Source organism: Felis catus, chromosome D3 (assembly GCF_018350175.1).
Source record: "Felis catus isolate Fca126 chromosome D3, F.catus_Fca126_mat1.0, whole genome shotgun sequence".
In the NCBI taxonomy this organism is placed as follows: Eukaryota; Metazoa; Chordata; class Mammalia; order Carnivora; family Felidae; genus Felis; species Felis catus.
Window position 1 is genome coordinate 36342522 of NC_058379.1, and position 25605 is coordinate 36368126.

At 38.8% G+C, this 25605-nt stretch overlaps 1 protein-coding gene across 8 annotated transcripts in view; it reads right to left on the reverse strand.

Moving 5' to 3' along the window:
- Nucleotides 1-25605, reverse strand: part of PTPRM (protein tyrosine phosphatase receptor type M) — a 798079-nt gene that overhangs the window by 451712 nt on the left and 320762 nt on the right. For all 8 annotated transcript variants that reach the window (XM_003995022.6, XM_003995023.6, XM_019814995.3 and 5 more), the window contains exon 4: nucleotides 15981-16059. In XM_003995022.6, coding sequence (XP_003995071.1) covers nucleotides 15981-16059 — 79 coding nt within the window. The remainder of the gene's footprint in view (nucleotides 1-15980; nucleotides 16060-25605) is intronic.

Sequence of the window (25605 nt, forward strand, 5' to 3'; positions counted from 1 at the left end):
CCAAATTTCTCCAAATCTCTCTGGTTTTTCTCATGCACTACAAGTGAGTGCACTACAATTTCTCAACCAGAAGGGCCAGTCAAGGTGTGTGGGACCAACAGAGCCCACTGCCCACTTTTTAAAAAAATTTTTTCTTGTTTTATTTATTTTTGAGAGAGAAAGAGAGATAGACAGCAAGCAGGGGAGAGGCAGAAAGAGAAGGAGACGGAATCTGAAGCAGGCTCCAGGCTCTGAGCTATCTGCACAGAACCTGATGCGGGGCTAGAACTAACAAGCCGTGAGATTATGACCTAAGCTGAAGTCAGACGCTTAACCGACTGAGCTACCCAGGCACCCACCACCACCCACTTTTCTTCCTACAGATGTAGAAATGCAAGGAAGAGTCTCTTTCACATAGTAACGTTTCTCTTCCTGCTATAATCATTACAGATTTTCAGCCCTTCAAAGGCTTCTATACCTTCTGAGTGGTGCAAGGGGAAAGATAAAATACACTAAGTTTGAATATACATTTAGTTTGAAGAGTAGGTTTCCCATGAACTAAAATAATTTTCAGAGAATGAATTTCAAATCTTGAAATTTTGAATTTTATTCCTTATTTAGCATGGCAGGAGAGTTCTTTTGGAACACCAAGGGTGGGATATCATACAGTTTTCTTTTTCCTTTTTTAAACACATAATATGTTTCCAAACTGCCTGAGAAATAATATAACTCATTCTTCCCCAAATCTGAATGGCCTCCAAAAACACCTAACCTGGACCAACTTAATTTACATATTCTGCCTCCTAATATGGCTAATATATTTAAAGAATGTCCAATATATTGGCAATCAATTCAATTTCTTCCTAGGATTTGTGATTTAAATAACTTATTTTTCACTTTTAGGAAATATTTTGAACAATAAATATTAAAAATAGAAAAGTATTTAATTTTTTAATCATACATAAATTTATCTCTAAGAAGCAACTTTTAAAATATGCATGCATTTCTGCACACTAGTGTTTTGTTTTTGTTTTTGTTTTTTTAATGTAACGTGTCCAGTAACTTGTTGAGGAGACATATAGCATGTTGACCCAAAGCCTGGGCAATCTGAGGAAGGCTGGAAACTGATTGACCCAGGCTAAGAGTGAATTCAGGAAGGTTCATAAAGATTATTTATTGCACTGGGGAAAAAGACAAATTAAAAGCCAAATCATGAGAACGGTTAAAAATGGGGTAGGAGTGGGGCGCCTGGGTGGCTCAGTCGGTTAAGCGGCCGACTTCGGCTCAGGTCACGATCTCACGGTCCGTGAGTTCGAGCCCCGTATCGGGCTCTGTGCTGACCGCTCAGAGCCTGGAGCCTGTTTCAGATTCTGTGTCTCCCTCTTTCTCTGACCCTCCCCCATTCATGCTCTGTCTCTCTCTGTCTCAAAAATAAATAAACGTTAAAAAAAAAAAAGTTTTAAAAAAAAATTTAAAAAATGGGGTAGGAGTGGTGAGGGGGTTAAATGAAAGTTAAAAAAAAAATTCCATTGGAACCAAAAAGGAAGCTTCTAGCACCTGATAGAATCCTGGGAGCATATTATGAGCAGCTATGTTATTCATGGGTTGCTCTGAGGTCTCTGGTGGGAACTTTGGCTTTGCATTTCACTATCAGAACAACCCCTTGCCATTATGAAAACTGAACTCCATCTAATATGGTCTATTGGTCTCTTTCTCCCCTTTTGAAGCAAACATACACTTAAAAAATTAATAAAATGTCATCAGCATTTTCCCTTGTTAAATATTCATCTAAAACTATTTGAAATTCTGCCTGATATACATCAATCATTCTCAACTGGGGCAATCCCACCCCCCACCCGCCAGGGAACATCTGATAATGTCCAGAGACATTCTGTTTGTCACAACAGAGATCAAGATGGTAGGGGTACTACAGGTATCTAGTGAAAAGAGGCCATGGATGGTGTTGAACATCCTGTGATGCACAAAACAACCCCCACAAAAAAGGTCAATATTGACCACAAGGTCAATATGGTCAAGGCTGAGAAGTCCTGATACATACGGCCCAGACAGACAAAAGCTTACTGGATCATCCTGTACTGTTGAACATTTTGGTTTCCTATACATAATGCCAAGATAAAACTTTTCATAATTAAATCATCATATATACTTTCTGTTTCTCCCTTAGCATAAATTTTTAGAAACTGAATTTAATAAGACAAAAGAAATGCAGTTTAAAAAGGCTTTTGACACAAATTGCCAAACCGCTTTCCTTAAAGCATATAACAATTTGCATCTCTACCAGAAGGGTACACAAAAGTGCTCTTTTCGCCGCCCCCTCAAAAATACTAAGTGTTAGTTTCTGTAATCTGTCTTGAGAAACTTATGAACTATATGTACTCTGCTCTATCAGTTAACTTCATAGTAATAATCTGAATATCACAATTGTCACTAGTTCTGCCATTGATCTGTTCATCCACTGGAAGTCCACACTTGGAAACCTACTTTCCTAAGGGCCCTGTTTCCAGCAATGGCTAACTGCGCCAAAAACAAAAACACAGAAAAACTCATTTATCAACACAATCTGCTAATACTTACTGCCTCCAGTGGGCTGTTTGTTAGGATATAACTTACATTTTTAATTTGGGGGCCAAAGATATGATCTTTGGATCAAAGGTTATCACTTTTCCTTTAGAATTGTTTTGGTCTTCAAAACAGCTTTCTGAAAGACTGCCAGTGCATATTACTCACATGGTAAGGTTAAAAGTCCAAGGAATTTATGCCTCTGTCCAAACTGTATTTGGGGAGGGCCCTTCTCTGGAATGGGTTGACTGTCTTTAGTTTGGGAAAGAGCATTGCTTGGTTGAGAAGAGGACTGCCAGAAAAAATAATCTGGCTAAGATAATAAAAGCCACAACTCAAATGGAAACCAGATGAACACATGCAAACTCATTAAGCATAAACACTTTTATAAGAAACTTATCCTTCTCAGATTAAACATAATTAATTGACCTAAATGGAAGATAGTAACTCATCCAACAGGGTGCACAAGACAAAGGAACTGTGGAATTCTATTTTCCAGATCAGTTCTTCCAAGAACATAAAAGTCAAAATTTCTAATAATGGCATTTTTTATTTTTTCAATAAATGTTAAAGGCTTATATAATATTTCCAAAGTTTTAAGATGTCTGGATTCTCCCTGTCCAGTGATATGAATTCTAGAACTGTTTTCGATTGGGAAGGCCAATCTTTCTTAAGTTTTGGATTTATGCCATGTGTGTTCAAGCATTCAAGCATCATTATTTTAGCCCCTTATTACCTCTGAACAGAAGCAAAAGTTCCTCAACCCAAGCCTTAATGGGGACGGACACACACACACACACACACACACACACACACACATAATTTTTAAAACAGGGATTTTATTTTTAAAAAGTACCTATTACATAAGGTTGGGGAAAAGATTAAACAAGATGATGCCAGGAAGGTATTCCGTGTGCCTGGTACCCTCAAAAATGTTCATTACTGTTTAAAATAACTAATCTACCACTGGAAACTGGAAAAGATCCCAAGAAAAAAGTCTCTGCAGCCAGAGAAGTTTTGCTCCCATGCTGAGCTGTATGCTCTGAATCCTGCCAAACTATCTTAATTGTAACACCAGGTATAGCACCATTAGAGTAGAAATTTTCAATGTATCCCATATTCAAAAAGAAAAATTCTCTCTCTCTCCCCAAATTTATAGGCCCATTCGTCTCCCGGATACCCTTTCAAAATGCTATGCCAGCTTTCTTCTAAAATCTGCAGGATTTCTAGAAACGAAATATCTTCCATGAATATCAAACAGGAGTTTTACTACAACTCTCCTATTTTCTCATCTCTGCCATATTCTGTTGCTTATTATTAAGAAAGCAGTTTTTAAAAGAACAGAGGTTTTCATGTATTAATTGACCTCAAATCAGCCTTTGATCTCAAAGCCAGAAATTATTGACCAAGATGCAACTCTTTTTGTAGATGTTTCATATTATTGATCCTTCAAAGTCTGCACCAAAATGCTAACAACAAAATCAAAGAACGGTAATTTTCGAGATCAAAGTGCAAACTGAAGTGGGGCAAAAGAGGACTGGGTCCTAACCCTTTTTTATTTTCATTTGCATTTTAATGTAATGACATAGGTTGAAATGAACTGGAGGCATTCCCAAAATGCCAAAGTAGTCAGCTGCTTTCTCTGTGTACTTGTCCTCAAACAAGGAAGCTAGTGCTAAGAACAGAATGGTACTGCCCACACTGAAAAACAGTACATTCTACAAACATTTTTCTTCTTTTAGTTTTAAGACAGACATTGATAAATTGTAAGAAATCAATGATTTTAGCATTTAATCTGCAGCTAATGTATTCTAGTGGGCCCATCAGGATGCAGTGCCTAAAAACAGGAACGATAATAACAGCTAACTTTCATTGGTCTCTTAGGATGTGCAACACTGTCCTAGGTTCATTATATTCACTTCATGTAATACATGGCAGGTGGGTTTTTGTTTTCAATCTTTTCATTATATTATTATGTTTTTGAATTGGAAGAAAAATAATGGAGCACGATTCTGTGTAATTTTTAGAATTTAGAATTCAAGGTATCATATATGCAAATCACTTTGCACTTAATGTGTTATATGACAACATATGAAAAAGACCATACACCATAACCAAGTGAGATTTATCCTAGGAATTCTAGGTTGATATAACATCCAAAAATCAATCAGTATAAGGCACCCTACCAACCAAATAAAAGACAAAACCACATGATAATCTAATGGATGACAGAGTTCATGAAATGGCGTATTGATATTTTAAGATGAAAAAGTATATGAAAATGGCAGTAGTAAAGAGATCACTCTGATCTTCCCACACCCTTTGCCCCTGAAATAGGCCATAAAATTCTACTGTGAGAGGTACCTCCCTATACCAGAGGACAGGAGCTTCCTTATAAAGTAGATTCTACCATACATTAGAAATAAGTGACCTATAGAATAAGACATTGAAATTACACAATTAGAGGGGAAAAAAAAGAGTGAAGAAAGCTACAGGGCTTATAGGGCACAATGAAAAAACAATATTCATATCATGGGAATTTTAGAAGGGAAAGAAAAGAGAAAGAGACAGAAAGTGTATTTAAAGCAGTAATGGCTGTCAACTTCCCAAACCCGGGATAAGAAAAAAACATTTAGATGCATGAAGTCCAAGAGATACCAAATAGGTTGAACTCAAATAGGCTACACCAAGACCTATTAAAACTTACTGTAAAGATTAAAAAACAATTAAAAACATTAAGAACAGCAAGAGAAAAGTCAGAAGTCACATACAAGGAAACCCCCATAAGACTAGTGGATGATTTCTCAACATGAACTTTTGAGGCCAAAAGAACATGGTTGATATACTCAAAATATTGAAAGAAAATAACCTCCAATCCAGAATTCTATGCCTGGTGAAGCTGTCTTTCAGAAATGAAGGAGGGATAAAAGACTTCCCTGAACAACAAAAAGCTGCGAGAGTTCATTATCACCAGAACTACCTCACAATAATACCAAATGGACCACATCAAACTAAAAAAACTTTTGTACAGCAAAGGAGACCACCAAAAGAACTAAAAGTTAACCTACTAAATGAAAGAAGATATTTGAAAACATTATATCGAATAAGGGTTGTATTCAAAATATGTAAGAAAGTCATACAACTCAACACCAAAACAAAACAAAACAAAACAAAACAAACTAATAATCTGATTTAAAAATAGGCAGAGGACCTGAATAAGCATTTTTCATAGAAGACATATAGATGGCCAACAAACACATGAAAATATGTTCAACATAACTCATCATCAGGGAAACACAAATCAAAACCACAGTGAGATACTATCTCACATCAGTCAGAATGGCTAGTATCAATAAGACAAAAAATAACAAGGGTTGGCAAGGATGTGGAGGAAAGGCAACCCTTGTGCATTATTGTTGGGAATGTTAATTGGTGGAGACATTATGGGAAGAAGTATGGAGTTTCCTCAAAAATTAAAATAGAAATACCATAAAATCCAGTAATGTCACTGTTGGGTATTGACCTAAAGAAAACAAAAACATAAATCTGTAAAGACAGAGGCACCTTATGTTTACTGTACCATTATTTACAATAGCCAAGATATGGAAGCAAAGTAAGTGTCTATAGATAGATGCGTGGATAAAGAAAATGTTCTATTCCATAATGGAACAGAATATTACTCAGCCATAAAAAAAATGAAATATTGCCATCTGTGACAATACACATTGGTACATAGAGTATTATGCTAAGTGAAATAAGTCCGACAAAAAAAAGACAAATTCCATATGATTTCACATATTATGTGGAATCAAAAAAAAAAAATAAATAAACATACAAAATAGAAACAGACTCATAAATACAGAAAACAAACTGGTGGTTGCTAAAGGAGAGTGGGGGGATGAGTGAAACAGATTAAGAGGTACAAACTTGCAGTTATAAAATAAAATCATAGCAATGAAAAAATAAAGTCATAGGAATGAAAAGTACAGCATTAGGAATATCATCAATAATATTTTTAAATAATTTTGTATGGCTACAGATGGTAACTACGCCTTACTGTGAGCACTACATAATGTACAGAATTATCAAATCACTATGTTGTACACCTGAAACTAACACACCATTGTATGTCAACTATACTGTAATAAAAAAAAGAAAAGAAAAGAAAAAGAAATGTGAAAGGGTGTTCTTTGAATGGAAGTAAAAAAAGGCTAATTAACATCATAAAAACATAAATGGTAGAGTAAATCTCACTGATAATGGTAAATTTATACTCATTGTTAGATTCTGCAATATGGTAATAGTAGTACATAATTCACTTACAACTCTAAAAGTTATGAAAAAATGAACATAGTAAAAACAACTGTAAATAGAATGATCTTTTATTAGTTACACGATATAAAAATATACAAATTGTAACAACAATAACCTAAAATGTGAGGGGGAGGAGAAGTAAAAGTGTAAAGTTTCAAAATTCCATTAAAGTTAAGTTGTTATCAATATAAAATAGGGTGTTATAAGTTTAAGATATTTTATGTAAGCCTCATGGGAATTATATAGAAAAAAATGTTAGCAGTTTCATGAAAGAACAAGATAAAGAAGTCAAAATATACTGAAACCAAAAACATCAACACACACACACACACACACACACACACACACACACAAGACACCAAAATCAGAAAAAAAGAACAATGGATCTACAACCAGAAAGACATTAACAAAAAGGAAATAGTGAGTCCTTTCCTATCCATAGTTGCTTTATATGTAAATGGCTCAAAAGACACAGAACATCCGAAGAAAGAAAGAAAGAAAGAAAGAAAGAAAGAAAGAAAGAAAGAAAGAAAGAACCAACAATGTGCTGCCTCCAAGAGATGCACCTTAGCCTTAAAGACACACATAGGCTGAGAGTGAGGGGATGAAAAAAGACATTTCAACGAAATGGCAACCACAAAAACAAAAACAAAAACAAAACAAAAATGCAGCAGAGGTGGCTATACTTAGACAAAATAGACTTTAAACTAAAAATGGTAAAAAGAGACAAAGAAAGTCATTATGTAATGACAAAGGGGTCTAACACATCAAGAAGATACAACAATTTACATACATAGTGGTGAAGCACCCAATGGCAGACTTGAACGACACTCTAGACCAAATGGACCTAATGAACACATATAAAAAACTCTAGCCAACAACAGCAGAATGCACATTCTTCCCAAGCACACATGGAATACTTTCTAGGAGAGACCACAAAACAAGTTGGCCACAAAACAAGTCTTAGCAAATTTAAGAAGACTGAAATGGTGCCAAAAATCTTTCTGACCACAAAAACATGAAATTAGAGATCAATAACAAGAGGAAAACTGGAAAATTTATGAACACGTGGAAATTAAACGACTCTCTCCTAAATAACAAATGGACCAAAGAAGACATTAAAGAAGAAAAAAAAAGTTTCTTTAGACAAAAAGGTAAACACAAAATACCAGAACTTGTGGGATGCGGCAAAAGTCATTCTAAGAGGAAAGTTCACAGCAATAAATACCTACATTAAGATGCAATAAAGATCCTAAATATACAACCTAACTCTACATCTTAAAGAACTAAAAAAGAACAAACTGAGCCCAAAGTTAGGAGAAAAACGGAAATAACAAAGATTAGAGTAGAAGTAAAGGACAGAAAACATTAGAAAAGATTAGCTAAACTAAGAGCAGCTTCTTTCAAAATATAAAATTGACAAACCCTTAGGTAGACTAACCAAGGCGGGGCGGGGGGGCGGGAGGAAGACCCAAATCAACAAATTATAAATGAAATAGGAGACCTTATAACTGATATGGTAGAAATTCAAAGGGTCTTAGGAGGCTAGTAAGAGCAACTACCTGCCAACAAACCAAATAACTTTTAAGAAACTGAAAAATTCTTAGACAGCTTATCGAGAGAAAGTCAGGAAGAAATAGAAAATCTGAATAGACCAATTATGAGTAAGGAGATGAATCAGTAATCAAAAAATCCCCCAACCCAGTAACAGGACCAGATGACTTCACCAGTGAATTTTGCCAAACATTTAAAGAAGAATTAGCATCAATCCTTCTCAAACTCTTCCACAAAATTGAAGAGGAAGAAATACTCCCAAACTCATTTTATGAGTCCAGCATTATTCTGATACTGAAACTAGAAAATAACACTAGTAACAAACAAACAAACAAACAAAACAAAGTAGGCCCATATTCCTGATGAATATAGATGTAAAAATCCTCAATAAAATACTAGCAAACCAATTCAGCAGCACATTAAAAGGATCATGCATCACGATCAAGCAGAATTTATTCCTGGGATGCAAGGATGGTTCAACATAGGCAAATCAATGATTGTACCACATTAATATATCACATTAATAGAATGAAAAGAATCATATAACCATCTCAAGAGATGCAGATAAAGCACTGCACAAAATCCAGTATCCATCCATGATAAAAACTATGAATAAATTATACACAGAAGGAACATAGCACAGTAAAAGTCACAAATGACAAATCCACACATACTACCACACTGAATAGTAAAATGTTGAAAGCTTTTCCTCTAAAATCAGAACAAGACAAGGTTGCCACTTTTGCCACTCCTATTCAACATTGTTCTAGAAGTCCTAGCTAGGGCAGTCAGACAAGAAAAATAAATAGAAGTTATCAGAATTGGAAAGAAAGAAACAAAATTACCTCTGTTTGCAGGTAACATAATTTTATATAGAAAAAAATCTAAAGACTCAACCAGAAAACTATTATATCTAATCAAAGAATTCTGTAAAGTCCCAGATTACAAAATAAACATATAAAGATGAGGAGAACTTCCATGTACTGACAGCAAATTTCTAAAAAATAAATAAAGCGATCAATCTCACTTATGATAGCATCAATACTTGGGAATAAGTTTAGGTAGGGAGGTAAAAGATCTATGTGCTGAAAACAAAACATTGATTAAAAAAAAACTTAAAAGACACAAATAGGGGCACCTGGGTGGCTCAGTCTGACTTCAGCTCAGGTCATGATCTCACAGCTACGAGTTCGAGCCCCGCATCGAGCTCTGTGCTGACAGCTCAGAGCCTGGAGCCTGCTTCAGATTCTGTGTCTCCCTCTGTCTCTGCCCCTAACCCATTCTCATTCTGTCTCTGTCTCTCTCAAAAATAAACATTAAAAAAAAGACACAAATAAATGGAAATTTCATGTACATGGATTGAAAGAATTAATATTTTTAAAATGCCAATACTACCAACAGTCATCTATAGATTCAACGCAATCCCTACTGAGATTCCAATGGCATCTTTTACAGGAGTAGAAAAAACACTCCTAAAACGTTTATGGAATCACAAAGGACCCTGAATATCCAAAGAAATCCTAAGAAAGAACAAAGCAAGAGGCACCATGTCTCCTGATTTCAAGCTAAACTATGAACCATAGTCATCAAAACAGCATGATACTGGCATAGAAATGGACAAACAGACCAATGGAACAGAATCAAGAGCCCAGAAAAATACCCCAGCATACACAATCAACTAATTTTTACAAAGGAAGTCAAGCATACTCAATGGAAAAAAAGACAGTCTTTTCAACTCAATGAAGAAAAGACAGTCTTTTCAACAAATGGAGCTGGGATAAGTGGATATTCATATGTAAAAGAATGAAATTGGACCCATATCTTACACCACTCACAAAAATTAACTTGAAATGGGTTAAAGATTGAAATGTGAGATGAAACCATGAAACTCCTGGAAGGAAACAAAGGAATACAGCTCCTCGGCATGGGTCTTGGTAATAATTTCTCAAATATGACTCCCGAAGTACAGGTAAAAGAATAAAAAGTTAACAAGTGGGTCTATATCAAACTAAAATCTTCCGCACAGCAAAATAAACTATCAACAAAGTGAAATGAGAAACTTGTAGAATGGGAAATATGTGTGTAAACCTTCTATCTGACAAGGGTTTAATATCCTAAATATATAAAAAATTCATATAACTTAAGAGCAAAACAAAAACAAAAACAAAAACAAAAAACAAAAACAAAAGAAAACAAAAACAAAAAAAAACCACCTAATTAAAAAATGGGCTAAGGACCTGAATAGACATTTCTCCAAAAAAGACATACTGAAGGTCAACAGGTACATGAAAAGATGCTCATCATCATTAGCCATTGGGGAAATGCAAATTAAAACCATAATGAGGTATCACCTCACACCTGTTAGAATGACCATCATCAAAAAGGTAAAAGATAACAAATACTGGGGAGGATATCTGGGGAAAAGGAAACCCTTGTGCACTGCTGATGGGACTGTGAACTGGAGCAGCCACTGTGGAAAACAGTATGGAAGATCCTCAAAAAATTAAAAATAGAACTCTCACATGATCCAGAATCTCACTTCTACCAGTTTATCCAAAGGTACTGAAAACACTAATGGAAAAGGCATCTGCACCTCCACGTTCAGAGCAGTTTTCTTTACAACAGCCATGACATGGAAACAACTTGAGTATTTATCAATTGAAGGTGTAGAATATATGTACAATAGAATGCTATTCAGCCATTAAAAAACAACAACAACAACAACAACAACAACAACAACAAACCAAGGAAATTCCTCATTTGCAACAACACAGATGGACCCTAAGGGCATTATGCTAAGTGAAATAGGTCAGACAGAGAAAGACAAATACCTTGTGATTTCACTTACATGCGGAATCTAAAACAAAACAAACAAGAAAACAAACTCATGGGAAAGGAGATCAGAGGGAAATGGAGCAAGGTGTTCAAAAGGCACAGACTTCCAGTTATAGGTAAGTACTTGGAATGTAATGGACAACAGGAATACACACTGTGTGAGACAGCAAAGTTGTTAAAAGAGTAGATCCTGAGAGTTCTCATCACAAGGAGGAAATATTGGGGGTTTTTTTCTTTCTTCTTTTTGTATTTATATGCAATGATGGATGTTAACCAAACTTATTATGGTAATCATGTGATGATATATGTAAACCAAACCACCATGCTGATACCTTAAACTTTTATAGTAATGTATCTCCCATTATTTCTCAATAAAATAAGAAAAAAGATAAGTCAATTAGAAATGGCAAAGAATCTAAGTTGTCATTTCTTTAAAAAGGTATATAAGTGGCCAATAAACACCCAAAAAGATGCTTAACAAGATTAGCCATTAAAGAATCAAAACCATAAAGAATTATCACCCCAAAGTCACCAGGGTGAAAAATAAAACACAAATAACAGATATTGGCAAGAATTCACTGCTCCTCGGACTGTAAAATGGTGCAGCCAATTTGATAAACAATTTCACTGTTATCCACAATGCTAACCATAGAGTTATTACATGACCCAGTAATCCTCATCTTAAATATATAGCCAAAAGAATTGAAAAGCCTGTAACAGAAATGTTTGCCACGGTATTATTCCCAATAGCCCAAAATTAGAAAGTCAAATGTGCCTCCATTGAGGAATAGGTACAGAACATACGGTATGTCATACAATGGAAAGTTTCTCAGCTTTAAGAAGGAGAAGTACTGAAATGTTCTGTAACACACAGGCACCATGAAATGTTGTGCTAAGTGAAAGAAGCCAGACAAAAAAGACCATGCATTGTATGATTCCACTTAAATGAAATACGGGAAAGCAAGCAAATCTATAGAGACAGAAAGTAGATTAGTAACTGCCTAGGGCTGGGGGTAGAGGCCAAGGAAAATGGAGACTGACTTAACAGTGGGTGCAAGGTTTCTTTCTGGGTGATGAAAATACCCTAAAATTGATTGTGGTGATGGTTACACAACTCTGTGGATTTACTAAAAACACTGAACATACACTTTAAGCAGATGAATTGTAGGACAGGTGAAATATATCTCAATAAACCTGTTAAAATGCAGCATGGCTCGTAAAGGCATAAAAATATATACGGGCACTACAAGGTAATAACAGAAATACCCAGACATGCAGAGCTTATAACTTACTTAAAAACAGGAGACAACATTATGAAGCTGATAGGTGCTCCTACTAGGATTATTGAACCAAATTCGAAATATATTTTTAGCATGAATACCAAATACAAAAATTATCTGTGTTCATTAGAAGTGGTCTTAAGCCATCGAGCTGCTGATTCTGCACAGCCATATCCACATTTCATGCTGAGCCTGCATTTTATTGTCACTACATTAAAATCAATTTTATGAGCAACTGTATACTCTTAACAGAACAAGTACTTTTAAAAAATGTTGAAATGCCTACTCATAAACCTATATGAATCCAAACAGGAGCCTTTAGAGTGAAGTAAATAAATAAAGTTCAGCAGTTTTGCATCTCTTTGGAAAGCATAATTTTGGATATGAAATATTTATGCTCCTTTGTGATTTAAATCTAATGACCACCACGATTTCAAAAAAATTGATTATTATTTAGAAATCTTGATAGGAAAGCCCTTAAAATATTATCTGCAAAGCTTTACATTTTAAGACCAAACTATTGCCTTCTTTAAAATCTTTATTTGCATGTTTTCCCCATAAACCTAGAGATTCAGGAAAAAATAACTACAGAAGAGCCATCATCAAAACCATTTAAACTTACAGTTCAAAATGCTGTTGTACCATACATCACCTTGGTACAGAGCCCGTTTTGCAATTCTGTGTCTCTTAAGAGCAGTTTGCAAAGCCAATTAGGTATTAGCACCAGTATTCTCCAAAGGCGAGACCATAAACACCATTTCTACGACTACAGGCACCTGGGCTCGGAAGGAATGAACGAAACTGCAGGAAACACATTTGGGGAAGGTTCTGATAGAAGGACAAGCATTGAGACTTTCTATCTTACTGAAGACAGTGAGTGATTCGTTTTCTGCAGAATGGGAGCTTTTTGCTGGCCAATGGCCAGATGTAGAACAAACCCCAAGATAGAACAAGACAGACCCCTGCAAACTTGGCCTCATCCACTGCACCTGCAACAGGGCAGCAATAACATCTGCCTTGGGGTGAAGTTTGCCCTGAGTGACAGGGAGTGCTCAGCACATAGTAGGTGTGCAGCATTACTGTATCTATTTTCTTTAACCTCCTGGTAAGAGGTGAATCTGAGACAGGATCAACTGTGCACATTAGAAGATCCCATGGCATTTTTCTAAGCCCAAGGCTATTACTCCATGGACCTGGCTAAGTTCCAACTCAGGTAATTATATTCCACTTCCTAAATTTTCCCTGCTGTTCCAATCAGGTACAGCATCATTCGTTTTCCTGCCTTTTCAGAAAAAAAAAAGGGGGGGGTGGGGAAATTCTTCTTGAACTCACCAATCTTGCTGACGGAAGAAAGGCAAATGCAATGTGTCACAAAAGTAATGTCTGCTTCAGTAAGGAACGACGTGACTGCAGTGTTTGAACTCTGGTGTTGTGGCATGCTCTGAGCACCAGGATAAAGATCTCAGAGAGAGCAAATCCCTCTGGATGAAATCAGATGACTGTGTTCCGATACCCTCATCAGATAACAACCATGAAGGGCTCTCTGTAACTACTACAGGGAATGATCTCATGATCTCTTCAATCCACGCAATAAAAGCAGAGACACTCCTGCAAGTGTTTATATCTTTAATGTCATTGTAGATATAACCATTTTCTCATGAGTTTGGGTAAGGACCATCAGCAGAAATCCAAGAATGTATGAACCAGCCAGTCTCTCTTTAATGCTGGGGAGACCCTAAAAATAAAGCAGGCTGCCATCCCTCACATAGCCAAAAGATTTAAAGTCTGACAAGATCAATTTTGGGCAAGGACAGAGGGAAAATAAAACTCCCATGCACTGCTGGTGGGAATATAAACTGGTGCAGACTTTTCATAGCAATTTGGCAGCATCGAGTAAAACTAAAAGTGTTTCTATTCTACATTCCAGGAATTCTGCTTCTAAGAATGTATCCTACCAAGGGTCTTGCACGTTGTACCCAGAGGCACATACATGGATCTTCACTGCAGCCATGTTTGTCGGAGAAAAAAACGGGAGCAAAGAAACTAAATGTTCATGGAAAAACAGAAAAACAGAGCGCAGTATATTCATCTGATAGAGTATCACAGGTTCACCTAAAGAACATAATGCTAAGTGGGGAAAAAATACAGAGTAATTTATATGGTTGGATATGATTCATTAGAATTTACAAAAGGGCAAACATTACTTTCTTACTTTTTATGAACTATACACTGACTGTGGGAAAAAGCACACCCACATGCATGCACACACACAGAGGTTTTCAGCATTTTGGATCCTCAGCTCTGAAACCACTCATCTGGGAGTGGAAAAGTCTCCATTGTAGGTTTCTTCGTAGGAGTCTTGGCCTGACCCCCAGGATAGAAGGTGAAAAAGCCACAGTGTGCTTTCCTAGATGACCCTGATTTCCAGCAAGGGAATGAGCACATGATCTAGCTGGCCAACTTTGACAGTCCCACTCAGGGTTTTGAGACCAAGGCTGAGGGGAGAAAGGCGTAGAGACAGTGACAAATGTTGAGGCAGGTGGCAATGGTCAGAGAGCAGGTTGCAGCACCCTAACCCCCATGGATGGCCCCTCAGACATAGGTGCCAGCATGGCTCTGGCTACAGAGCCTCCCTTTGAATCTCTACCCACTCCTGGAGCCTAGATCCATGTTCCCCGTGATTCTATTTGCCACCAATTCCCTTTCTTTGCAAAGCTTTTCTGCTTCAATCAGCTACATCTGTTTCTGCTGCTGGTGGAATATGAACCTTAGAGATGGAGGGGGCAGCAGCTCGTCCCTGTGACACCCCCCTCCCCCCAAGGAGAGACAAGGGAGAAACGGGACTGGCTATGTGCCATATTTTATTGATTTAAGGACAACAGTTCAGACATAAATATGACAGCCTGTTAATAGCTGTTCATACTGAGCGGTAAAAGGAAAAGTGTGTGTTTGTCACCCATGGGACTTTTTTAAAGTATTAATTTTTAAAAGATGAGGACCAGACTATTTCTGGGGTCCCCAAATGGTTTAGGTAGATTTCTTGCATTTGACGGGTCCCAGGCCTTTTTGGAGCCATATTGTTTAAAAGTATACGAGTAATGCACTAGACATAGAAACAAAATGCACAGATTCTCAATCTTTAACCTTGTGCTACCGTCTAAAAGGGAAATCTAAAAATCTTTACAACGATGTCTGAGTCGACCAAAGTGGCCCATTAGCCTCCAGTCCTGATCGTCATTTCAGAGGCGCTTAGATTCAATGAATGACACACAAAATGGATGTTTTTGGACTTCTGGGCTGGCAAAGCAATGCCTGAAGACTTGTTAGGGAACTCGTTTCGCATCACGTCTCCTCAGGTTTTAGTGTCTTCTCTTAATCTGGAGCATAAAAGTAGCCCCCAACGTTGAACCCAAACGTGCAAGAGTTGAGGCAACTTACTACATGGATGTCCTAACACCTTCACTTCATCAATAGCGAGGTAGCCTTGATGTCCAGAAGTTATCACTTCAAAAATCACCTGGAAAATTAAGCAAGATTTATATTATTCACACATTTGGTCAGAGTTTTACCAAGTGTGCTGACACGTAAGACACGTAGTCTGTCTGTCTGTCTTTCTTTCTTTCTTTCTTTCTTTCTTTCTTTCTTTCTTTCTTTCTTTCCTCCATTCTTTCTCTCTTTATTTTCTTTTCCTTCCTTCCTTCCTTCCTTCCTTCCTTCCTTCCTTCCTTCCACCCATCCATCCATCCATCCATCCATCCATCCATTCATCTATCCATCCACCCATGCTTCCAACAAATATTAGTGGAGCACCTAATATCTGCCAGGCAACACTTCAGGTTCTAAGATGACAAAGATAAATAAGACACAAACCCAGTTTTCAGGGGGGTTATTGAGAAGGGATGGGACAGACAGCATCCCACATCAAGGATTCACCTCGTAAGGGAGGTAATACCACGGTTAAGAGCTGATGTTTAGAAGACAGAGGCTTAAAGTCATTTACCAGAGACAATGTTAAGATTTAAATTGCTTTGGGGTGCCTGGGTGGCTCAGTTGGTTAAGCGTCCAACTTCGGCTCAGGTCATGATCTCGCGGTCTGTGAGTTCAAGCCCCACGTCGGGCTCTGTGCTGACCGCTCAGAGACTGGAGCCTGTTTCGGATTCTGTGTCTCCCTTTCTCTCTGACCCTCCCCCGTTCATGCTCTCTCTCTGTCTCAAAAATAAACATTAAAAAAAATTTTTTTAAAGATTTAAATTGCTTTAAGATAACACATTTTCTGGTCAACTCCTTTGAGGGGATTCTATGACTACACTGAACCGTGTGGGGCCCTAGGTTTTATACATCTAAAATGAAAAAACCACTGTAAGTGCTGTGAAAAAAAAAAGTACAGGGTATTAGAGTAACATGTACCAAGAGGACCTCCCATGAGGAGGTAGCACTTCAGCTAAGATCTGAATATGAGTGAAGAAAGACAGTAAGGCTTTTTCCAGGGTATGTGCAAAGGCCCTGAGCTGGACATGACCAGAACCATGAAGAGGAGCATTAGGACCTATAGCTATAAAGATGAGCTGTGACTGGGTTACAAAAGCTCCACTCACAGAGCAGAGATTCAAAAGAAGACACTATATTAATAATATAAAGATGCTTGGGCCCCTGGGTGGCTCAGTCAGTTACGCATCCATTTAGGCTCAGGTGATGATCTCACAGTCCGTGGGATCGGGCCCCGCATCAGGCTCTGCACTGACAGCACAGAACCTGCTTGGGATTCTTTTCCCCTCTCTCTCTGTCCTCCTCCCTCCCCCTTCTCAAAAATAAATAAATAAGCATCAAAAATAACACCATTAAGAGGTTACACCTACTGAAATTCAGATGGCAGAGGTATGAATTAAGAGGACAATGATATAAAAATCTCTATAGTAGTCAAACCAAGAGGTCTTTGGCAACTTTTTGATTGTGGGAAAGGTGAGGCAAGAAAAGAAGGGCAACATGCTGTTAAGTTTTCAGAACGAATGACATTTTTGAGATGGTAGAACCACTTCAGAGAAATTGAGGCTAAAGGAGCAAGAAAGGACTGGTAAGAAGCTATCGATGTTCTTACTACGATTGTTTAAAGTTGTCTGTTGTCAGCCTCTGATTAAAAAGGTCCACATGACATCACTTAAACCTCCATTTACACATACCTGCATCAGCGAAGAAACCGTGGCTCATGCAAGGTACATATGCTAAGTCTTAAAACATCCCAGTAACTGCACTTCTTGGAAAATTTAAAATTTTCATTCTCATAAAAACCAATACAAAATGAGAAGCTTTATTCATAGTAACCAAAAACTGGACACAGCCCAGATGCAGTCAAATGGTACGTGATAAAACAGACAGTGGTACATCCACAGCATGGAATATTACTCAACAATAACAAGGAAATAACTACTGATGCACCCAAAACTTGGATGAATCTAATAATGCTGATGAGTCCATGTATGTAACATTGTGTAAGGTAAAAGTTTTTGAAGGGAGGGCAGATTAGTGGTGGCCAGGGCTGAGGGATGGTGGGAGAAGGGATGGGAGAGTCGTTACAAAAGGACAATGTGAGTAATCCCTGTGATGTTGTGACCTTTAAGGTCTTCACTGTGGTGGCAGATGCAGAAACCTACTTAGGCAATAAAACTGTATATAGTTCAGGGGCACCTGTGTCCAACTTCAGCTCGGGTCATGATCTCACAGCTCATGAGTTTGAGCCCTACATCAGGCTCTGTGCTGTCAGTGCAGAGCCTGCTTCGGATCCTCTGTCTCCCTCCCTCCCTCCCTCCCTCTCTCTCTCCCCCCAAGCTCCCTCTCTGCCCCTCCCCCACTCAAACGTGTGCTCTTTCTCTCTCAAAAATAAACATTACAAATAACTGTACAGCGCATAGCAGCTTTATTTGCAATAGCTAAAACATGGAAGCCACCAAGTATCCATTGACAGATGAATGGATAAGCAAAACGGGGTAAATACATACAATGGAGTATTACTCAATCCTACAAATGAAGGAAATTCCTGTACATGTTATGACACGGAGAAACCTGGAGAACATTATGGAGGTGAAATGAGTCGGCCGCAGAAGGACAGATACCGTAAGATCCCACGTACGAGTTACCTGGAAGTAGACAGGAAGTAGAATGGTAGTTGTCAGGGCTGGGAGAGAGGGATGGGAAGTGACTGTTTCGTGGGTGCACAAGCGGAAAAGAGTTCTGGAGATGGATGGTGGTGTTGGCTGCACAACATCGAGAAGGTATTTAATACCCCTGACCTATACACTTCAACATGATTAAAATGATAAATTTTGTTACTTGCATTTTACTAAAACAGTGAAAAAATGTACAGAACTACACACACATGCATGTCCAAGTCCATGTAAAAGAAGAAATCTGGAAAAGCTCTGTAGATTTCAACAATGTCACCATCCTGGTTGTGATATCATACTTTTTGGTTTGCAAAATGTTACCATTGGAGGAAACTGGGTACTACGTATACAGGAATCTGTATCATTTCTTGTTTTGTTTTTTTTCATAAAAATTTGTAATGTTTATTATTTATTTTTGAGAGAGAGAGACAGACACAGCATGAGCAGGGGAGGGGCAGAGATGGAGGGAGACACAGAATCGGAAGCAGGATCCACGCTCCGAACTGTCAGCACCGAGCCCAACACGGGGCTCAAACTCACGGACCACGAAATCACGACCCGAGCTGAAGTCGGACGCTTAACTAACTGACTGAGCCATCCAGGAGCCCCATGTATTATTTCTTGTTATCGCATATGATTCCACAATGATCTCCACAAAAATTTCAACTTAAAAAAAGTAAATGTAAATTACACAGGATGTGTTACATACACTGAATAGCTACCACTCCGTTCTCTTATTTGTTAGTTCGTGTGAAAATTCTTTAAGGAAGAACTAAGAGATTCAGATAAAAGATAATTGTTAAAAACTCAGTCTTTCTGATTCCGGACATCATGTATCATGCTGCTTTTGCTACTACACATTGCCTGAACAAACACTTCCACCCTACGACTGCATTATTTATGTGTGTGCGATGGATGTGAAAATGGAGAAAGCCATCAGCAGAGCCCCAAATGGAAAGGCTCGAGGGGCTCCCTAGACAAGAAGTCATCCCAGAAACACCCGCGAGACTAGACGACACTGGGCTACAATGCCAACGCACTGAAATACAAAACACACGGGAGAGGAGAGGCCCAAAGTAGAACAGAAATGAAATAAAACGTTGTCCTGTTCGTAAGTGTATCTTTTTTCCACTGATGACCTGGAGAGAGGCAGAGATGTATGCACATTATTACAATGGGATCTGGCCTACTTCTCTCTGTGCTAAAGTCTAGACGACAATCGAGGGAACAAAAAGCAGATCAACACTGAGAGCAAGTAGGGGAGAAAGCCCTCCGGACGCCCTCAAAGCTGGGCCCCTGTGAAATGGTCCTATCCTGCCTGGCAGGAGGCAGCAACAGCAGGCAGTACTGAAGCAGCCAGCTGCTCTGCTCAGAACGGCCACTGCACAGACCAATGTCCCTGACCATCAGCTACCCAAGAACTCCATAGCTCTGGTCACGAAAAGGGTATTTTGAAAGCCCAAACCAGAAATGTTCATCCAGGGGCACCTGGGTGGCTCATTTGGTTGACTGACTGACTTTGACTCAGGTCATGAACCCACAGCTCATGGGTTCAAGACCCACACAGGGCTCTGTGCTGACAGCTCGGAGCCTAGAGCCTGCTTCCGATTCTGTGTCTCCCTCTCTCTCTGCCCCTCCCCGGCTCACACTCTGTGTCTTTCCCTCAAAAACAAATAAAAAATTTTTTAAAATTAAAAAAAAAAGAACTGTTCATCCAGCCTTCCCTTCTCCCAGCTGATCCCCCTTCCCTCTTCCCTCCCTCCCTCTCACTCATTCATTCACTCACTCATTCAAGTCTCCACTGAGTGTCCTTTTTACTCCAGGCACTGGCATAAGTACTGTGATAAGCACCATGAACAGAACAGATGCAAAATTGTCCTTCTTACCAAAAACTGTATTTTCACATTATCAACTATAAGAGTTGAAGCTTCTTATAAAAAGAGAATGATCTGTATTTTTAAAGGGATATGTTAACTCTCAGAATAGACTGTACATGTAAAACATGCTCATGTGGATCTATTTTTGAAGTTTATGTGCTAAAATTTAATGCACAATATTTCATTTAAACCAATACAGCACCATGGCCCTAAGAAAGGAAGGAGGAGAAGAAATTAGACATCTCAATAAGTCACCCTAAAACCTCTGAATCTGGTTTCTCACCCATCACTTCAATAGAATTTATGATGACCCTCAAAAGTTTTACACTCAATGATTCAGAGTCTTACTGTCCAACTATTAATAGGATATTTACTGTAAGCTCTGAGAGGGATCCAAAAAAAAAAACCAAACTAGACAATTTTATGGAATTCAAGCTTTAGTTCCACAAAAAATAAGGAACACAGACAAGAACAAGACAGGAGCCAACTAACAGGTGGGAACAATAAGGGGCTATTAGGACTGTGATCTTTCTCCACCATAGAACTGTCACCTCCTCATTACCAAACCAACCAGGATGCCTCGGATCCAGCCAAGGCAACCTTCCACCCAATTTTTCAGCCTGCTCGTTAAACTCACAGCTGCCCCAGAAAGGACTTACAAGTGTCTCTGCTAGACCCGAGGCGGTGAGTGAGTGTTCAGCAGCAAGCGAGATTCCCGGCAAGACGACTTGCCAGGGGAGGCCACAACAAAAGAATCTTCGGCTTATTTCTGAAACTTTATTTGCCCCCCTTGGTCTTCTAGCTGGAGTACCACAAAGCATCCAAGTGCAAATATACCAAGAGAACAATGGACTTCTCCTTTCAGTTAATGAGAAGTTCTGGAAGGTAAACCTCTAAAACTTGGCAGGTTCCCACACTGACTTAATAGTTCTCTAAAAATAACCTTCATAGGGGGCGCCTGGGTGGCTCAGTTGGTTAGGACTCTGACTTCGGCTCAGGTTATGATCACCAGAACACCATTCCCAAGTTTGAGCCCCACTTTGGGCCATGTGCTGACAGCTCAGAGCCTGGAGCCTGCTTTGGATTCTGTGTCTCCCTCTGTCTCTGCCCTCCCTGCTCACACTCTGTCTCTCTGTCTCTCTGTCTCTCTCTCTCTCTCTCTCTAAAAAAATAAACATTAAAAAAATTAAAAAAGGAAAAAAAAACAGATTCACTCTGTGGTTTCTAACAAACAAGAGGGTTCAAACACACAGCTAAACACCCAAGGCGTCTTTTAAATAGGTTTCTTAAAAACAGACTTTAGAATCTCATGAAAAGGTTTCCTTGTCTTGAAGTCTTGCTACCTGGCAAGTTTCCCATTTTGTACTTTTTTTCTAACCAGTGCCCTTACCAAGAAACCTTCAGAAGGAAAAATATTTTTGTCTGTTTTTGTTAAATGAGGAAGCATGCTATTGAAAGTACAGGTATAGCTCTAGTGAAGTATAACAAGTGTAGGCAGAACCCAGAAGGAGTCCCTGGGATGTCTGAAGATGCCAGCACACTGGGCCAAAAAGACTGAGGTCCGAGGAAGGAAGTGACATGAGAAGGCCAATGGCGCCACTGGAAAAGGAAGTAAGAGAGGCGGGTACAGCTGTGCCCACGCTTACTTTTATCAAACACAACAAACTACCTTGACAATCTCTATTATAAGTGAGGTTTGGGTCTCTTTAAGAAACACACAAAGCCTTTTCTTTTTGAAAAAATTTAAAAACAAACTTCATATACTGTGCATGTCTATGTCCCAAGTATCTTCTGTGCATATTATATAATTTTCCCCAGTCACCCATACAAGGTAAGTAAGTACATTCCCTTTTAAAGATGGGGAGGCTGACTCAGAAAGTAATTAAGTAATTTTTCTGAGGTTACAAAATTAGTATATTGCAGAGTCAGGGTGTAATTCTAGGTCTATTTTACTTTGCAGTCTGGACACTTCCTGTTACTGAATGCCTTAACTAGCAGGCATGGGAGACTACATATATGTAGAATATACACACATATACATATGCCTAACCTATACATACATACATACATACATACATACATGCCTCTCTCTACACACACACACACACACACACACGCACGCACACACACATACTACATAATCATGCATTCACACACACATAAATATATACATCTTTAATGTGTGTGTGTGTGTATGTTCTAAAATTTTTACTTCCAGATTTAAGTAAGGAATCTTGTAATCATCTATTTGACCTAGAAATGTAGATGCAAGGAATGGTTATAAGACATAGCTTTAACAACATAAATCTTAAGACAGAGGTCAGCAAACTATAGTCAACAGGCCAAATCGGCCCCAACCTAGTAAGGATGGTTTTTATAGTCTTCAACTGCGGGTGAAAGTCAAAAGAAGAATAATATTTAGCAATACATGAGAATTATGTGAAATAGAAATTTCTGTGTCCAAAAATAAAGTTTTACCGTAACACAGTCATGCTCATTCAATTGTGTATCGTCTATGGCAACTTCACACAAAAACAGCAGAGTTGAGTAGATGCCACAGAGACCATCTGGCCCACAAGGCCTGAAATATTTACAACTACCCAACTTCCGGATTTAAGAGAAAACTTTCCCGCTTGGCTCCCCAACAACTGCCATTACCCTGGATAACAAGAAAACATGCATCAATGCATGCTTGTCATGGACTGCAACACAATGCATAGCTTGTCACGGCCCAACACAACATGCCCTGCACTTTGTGTGGGAGCAATGCATTCCAGCTGTGTGGCAAGGGAGAAACCCTCTCCTGGCTTGACTTGCTTCAACTGTATTACATGGGTATTGATTTCAATGCCGACTCAAGCTGATAGTACCATTTCAATTATTTATTTATTCATCATTTATCTATTTATTTTTAACAGGGGCTGGGAACACGAGTGGGGGAGAGAGGCAGAGGGAGAGAGAGGGAGAGCGGGATAAAGAGAGTGAGAGAGGGAGAGAGAATCTTAAGCAGTCTCCCCTCTCAGCACAGAGCCTGACCCGGGGCTCAATCCCAAGATCCTGGGATCATGATCTGAGCTGAAACCAAGAGCTGGACGTTCAACTGACTGAGCCACCCAGGCGTACTCATTACCAATTTTTTTTTAAAAAGCGTAATTGCAACATAACAAAACAAGACCATAGACACTGATTAAGGGGCACCTGGGTGGCTCAGGTGGTTGGGCATCCGACTTTGGCTCAGGTCATGATCCCACGGCTCATGAGTTCGAGCCCCGTGTCAGGCCCTTTGCTGACAGCTCAGAGCCTGGAGTCTGCTTCAGATTCTGTGTCCTTCTCTCTCTCTGTCCCTCCCCTGGTCATGCACACGTGCTCTCTTGCTCTCTCTCTCTCACTCTCTCTCAAGAATAAACATTAATGGGGCGCCTGGGTGGCTCAGTCGGTTGAGCGTCCAACTTCGGCTCAGGTCACAATCTCATAGTTTGTGAGTTCGAGCCCCATGTCGGGCTCTGGGCTGACAGCTCAGAGCCTGGAGCCTGCTTCGGATTCTGTGTCTCCCTCTCTCTCTGCCCCTAACCCACTCGCATTCTGTCTCTGTCTTTCAAAAATACATAAACATTAAGAAAAAAAATTTTAAAAAAAGAATAAACATTAAACAAATTTTTAAAAATTGATTACTTTATAGACCTCAAAACACTGAATAAAAAATTAAATCAAATTAAAAATAAAATAAAACCCAACTATTTTAGCAGTCAAATCTCCTACAAAGCAACTGAACTACTGAGAATGTAGAACACTTTCATATTAAAACCTGACCCTCAGCATTCTATACAATGTTCTTTGGCATGAGCTATATTTTGGTGAAATGTCTTTGTATTTACTGAGATACATACAATTTTAGGAAAAATGTCTTTTCCATCTAAACTGTGATTATTTGAAAAGCTGAAAGTTAAAGTGGTTGATCACAAAGTCATCCTAGCTTATTCTGGAAGAATTTTACCAGCACACAGTATTTAATCTTATATCTCTGTCCTCCTCTTTTTTGGATTTGGTTGGACAAAAAATATAATTAATCCCCCTTATTTGCAGATTCCGTACTTGTGAATTTGCCTACTCACGAATTTATTTGAAACCCCCAAATCAATACTTGCAAAGCTTTCTTGGTCATTTGTGGATATGCACACAGTGACAAAAATTTGAATGGCTCAAGCCCCACATCCCAGCTGAGGTCAATCAAGGCAATGCTCTGCTTTTTGATTCGGTTCTCACACCACAAACAAGTGTCCTTGTCCCAATCTACTTAGTGCCACTTTTTTCATATTTTTGTGCCTTTTATTGGTGATGTTGCTATTTATAACGGTGCCCAAGCGCAGTGCTGAGGGGTCGTCTAGCATTCCTATGCACACAAGGCTTAAGCTGACTTACTGTGAAAATACATGTGTTAGGGAACTTTCATCTGGGCATAAGTCATCATTTTGGCTGTTCAGTGTTAAAAACCAACAATGAGGGGCACCTGGGTGGCTCAGTTGGTTAAGCGTCCGACTTCGGCTCAGGTCATGATCTCACAGTTTGTGAGTTCGAGCCCCACGTCAGGCTCTGTGCTGACAGGTCAGAGCCCGGAGCTTGCTTTGGATTCTGTGTCTCCCTCTCTCTCTGCCCCTCCCCTGCTCATGCTCTGCCTCTCTCTGTCTCAAAAATAAATAAAACATTAAAATTTCTTTTTAAAAACCCAACAATGTACATTAAGTAAGGAGTCTTTAACAGAAAGACTCCTAATACAAGGTTATGTGTTGATCAGTTGATGCAAATGCTGTGACCAGAGGGTCTCAGGACTAATCCCTTATTTCCCATGGAAGCAACCAAGAGTTGAGTGTTCACTAATTCAGTACTCACTCACTGTGACTTCACAGAACATAACAACCATGAATGGAAATCAACTGCATTAGCGTGCCTGGATTCACATTGTGCCCTCATTTCTATTAACGTACTCGGGCACAGGAAGGACAAAATGCTCATTTTTACCGATGCTTCCCA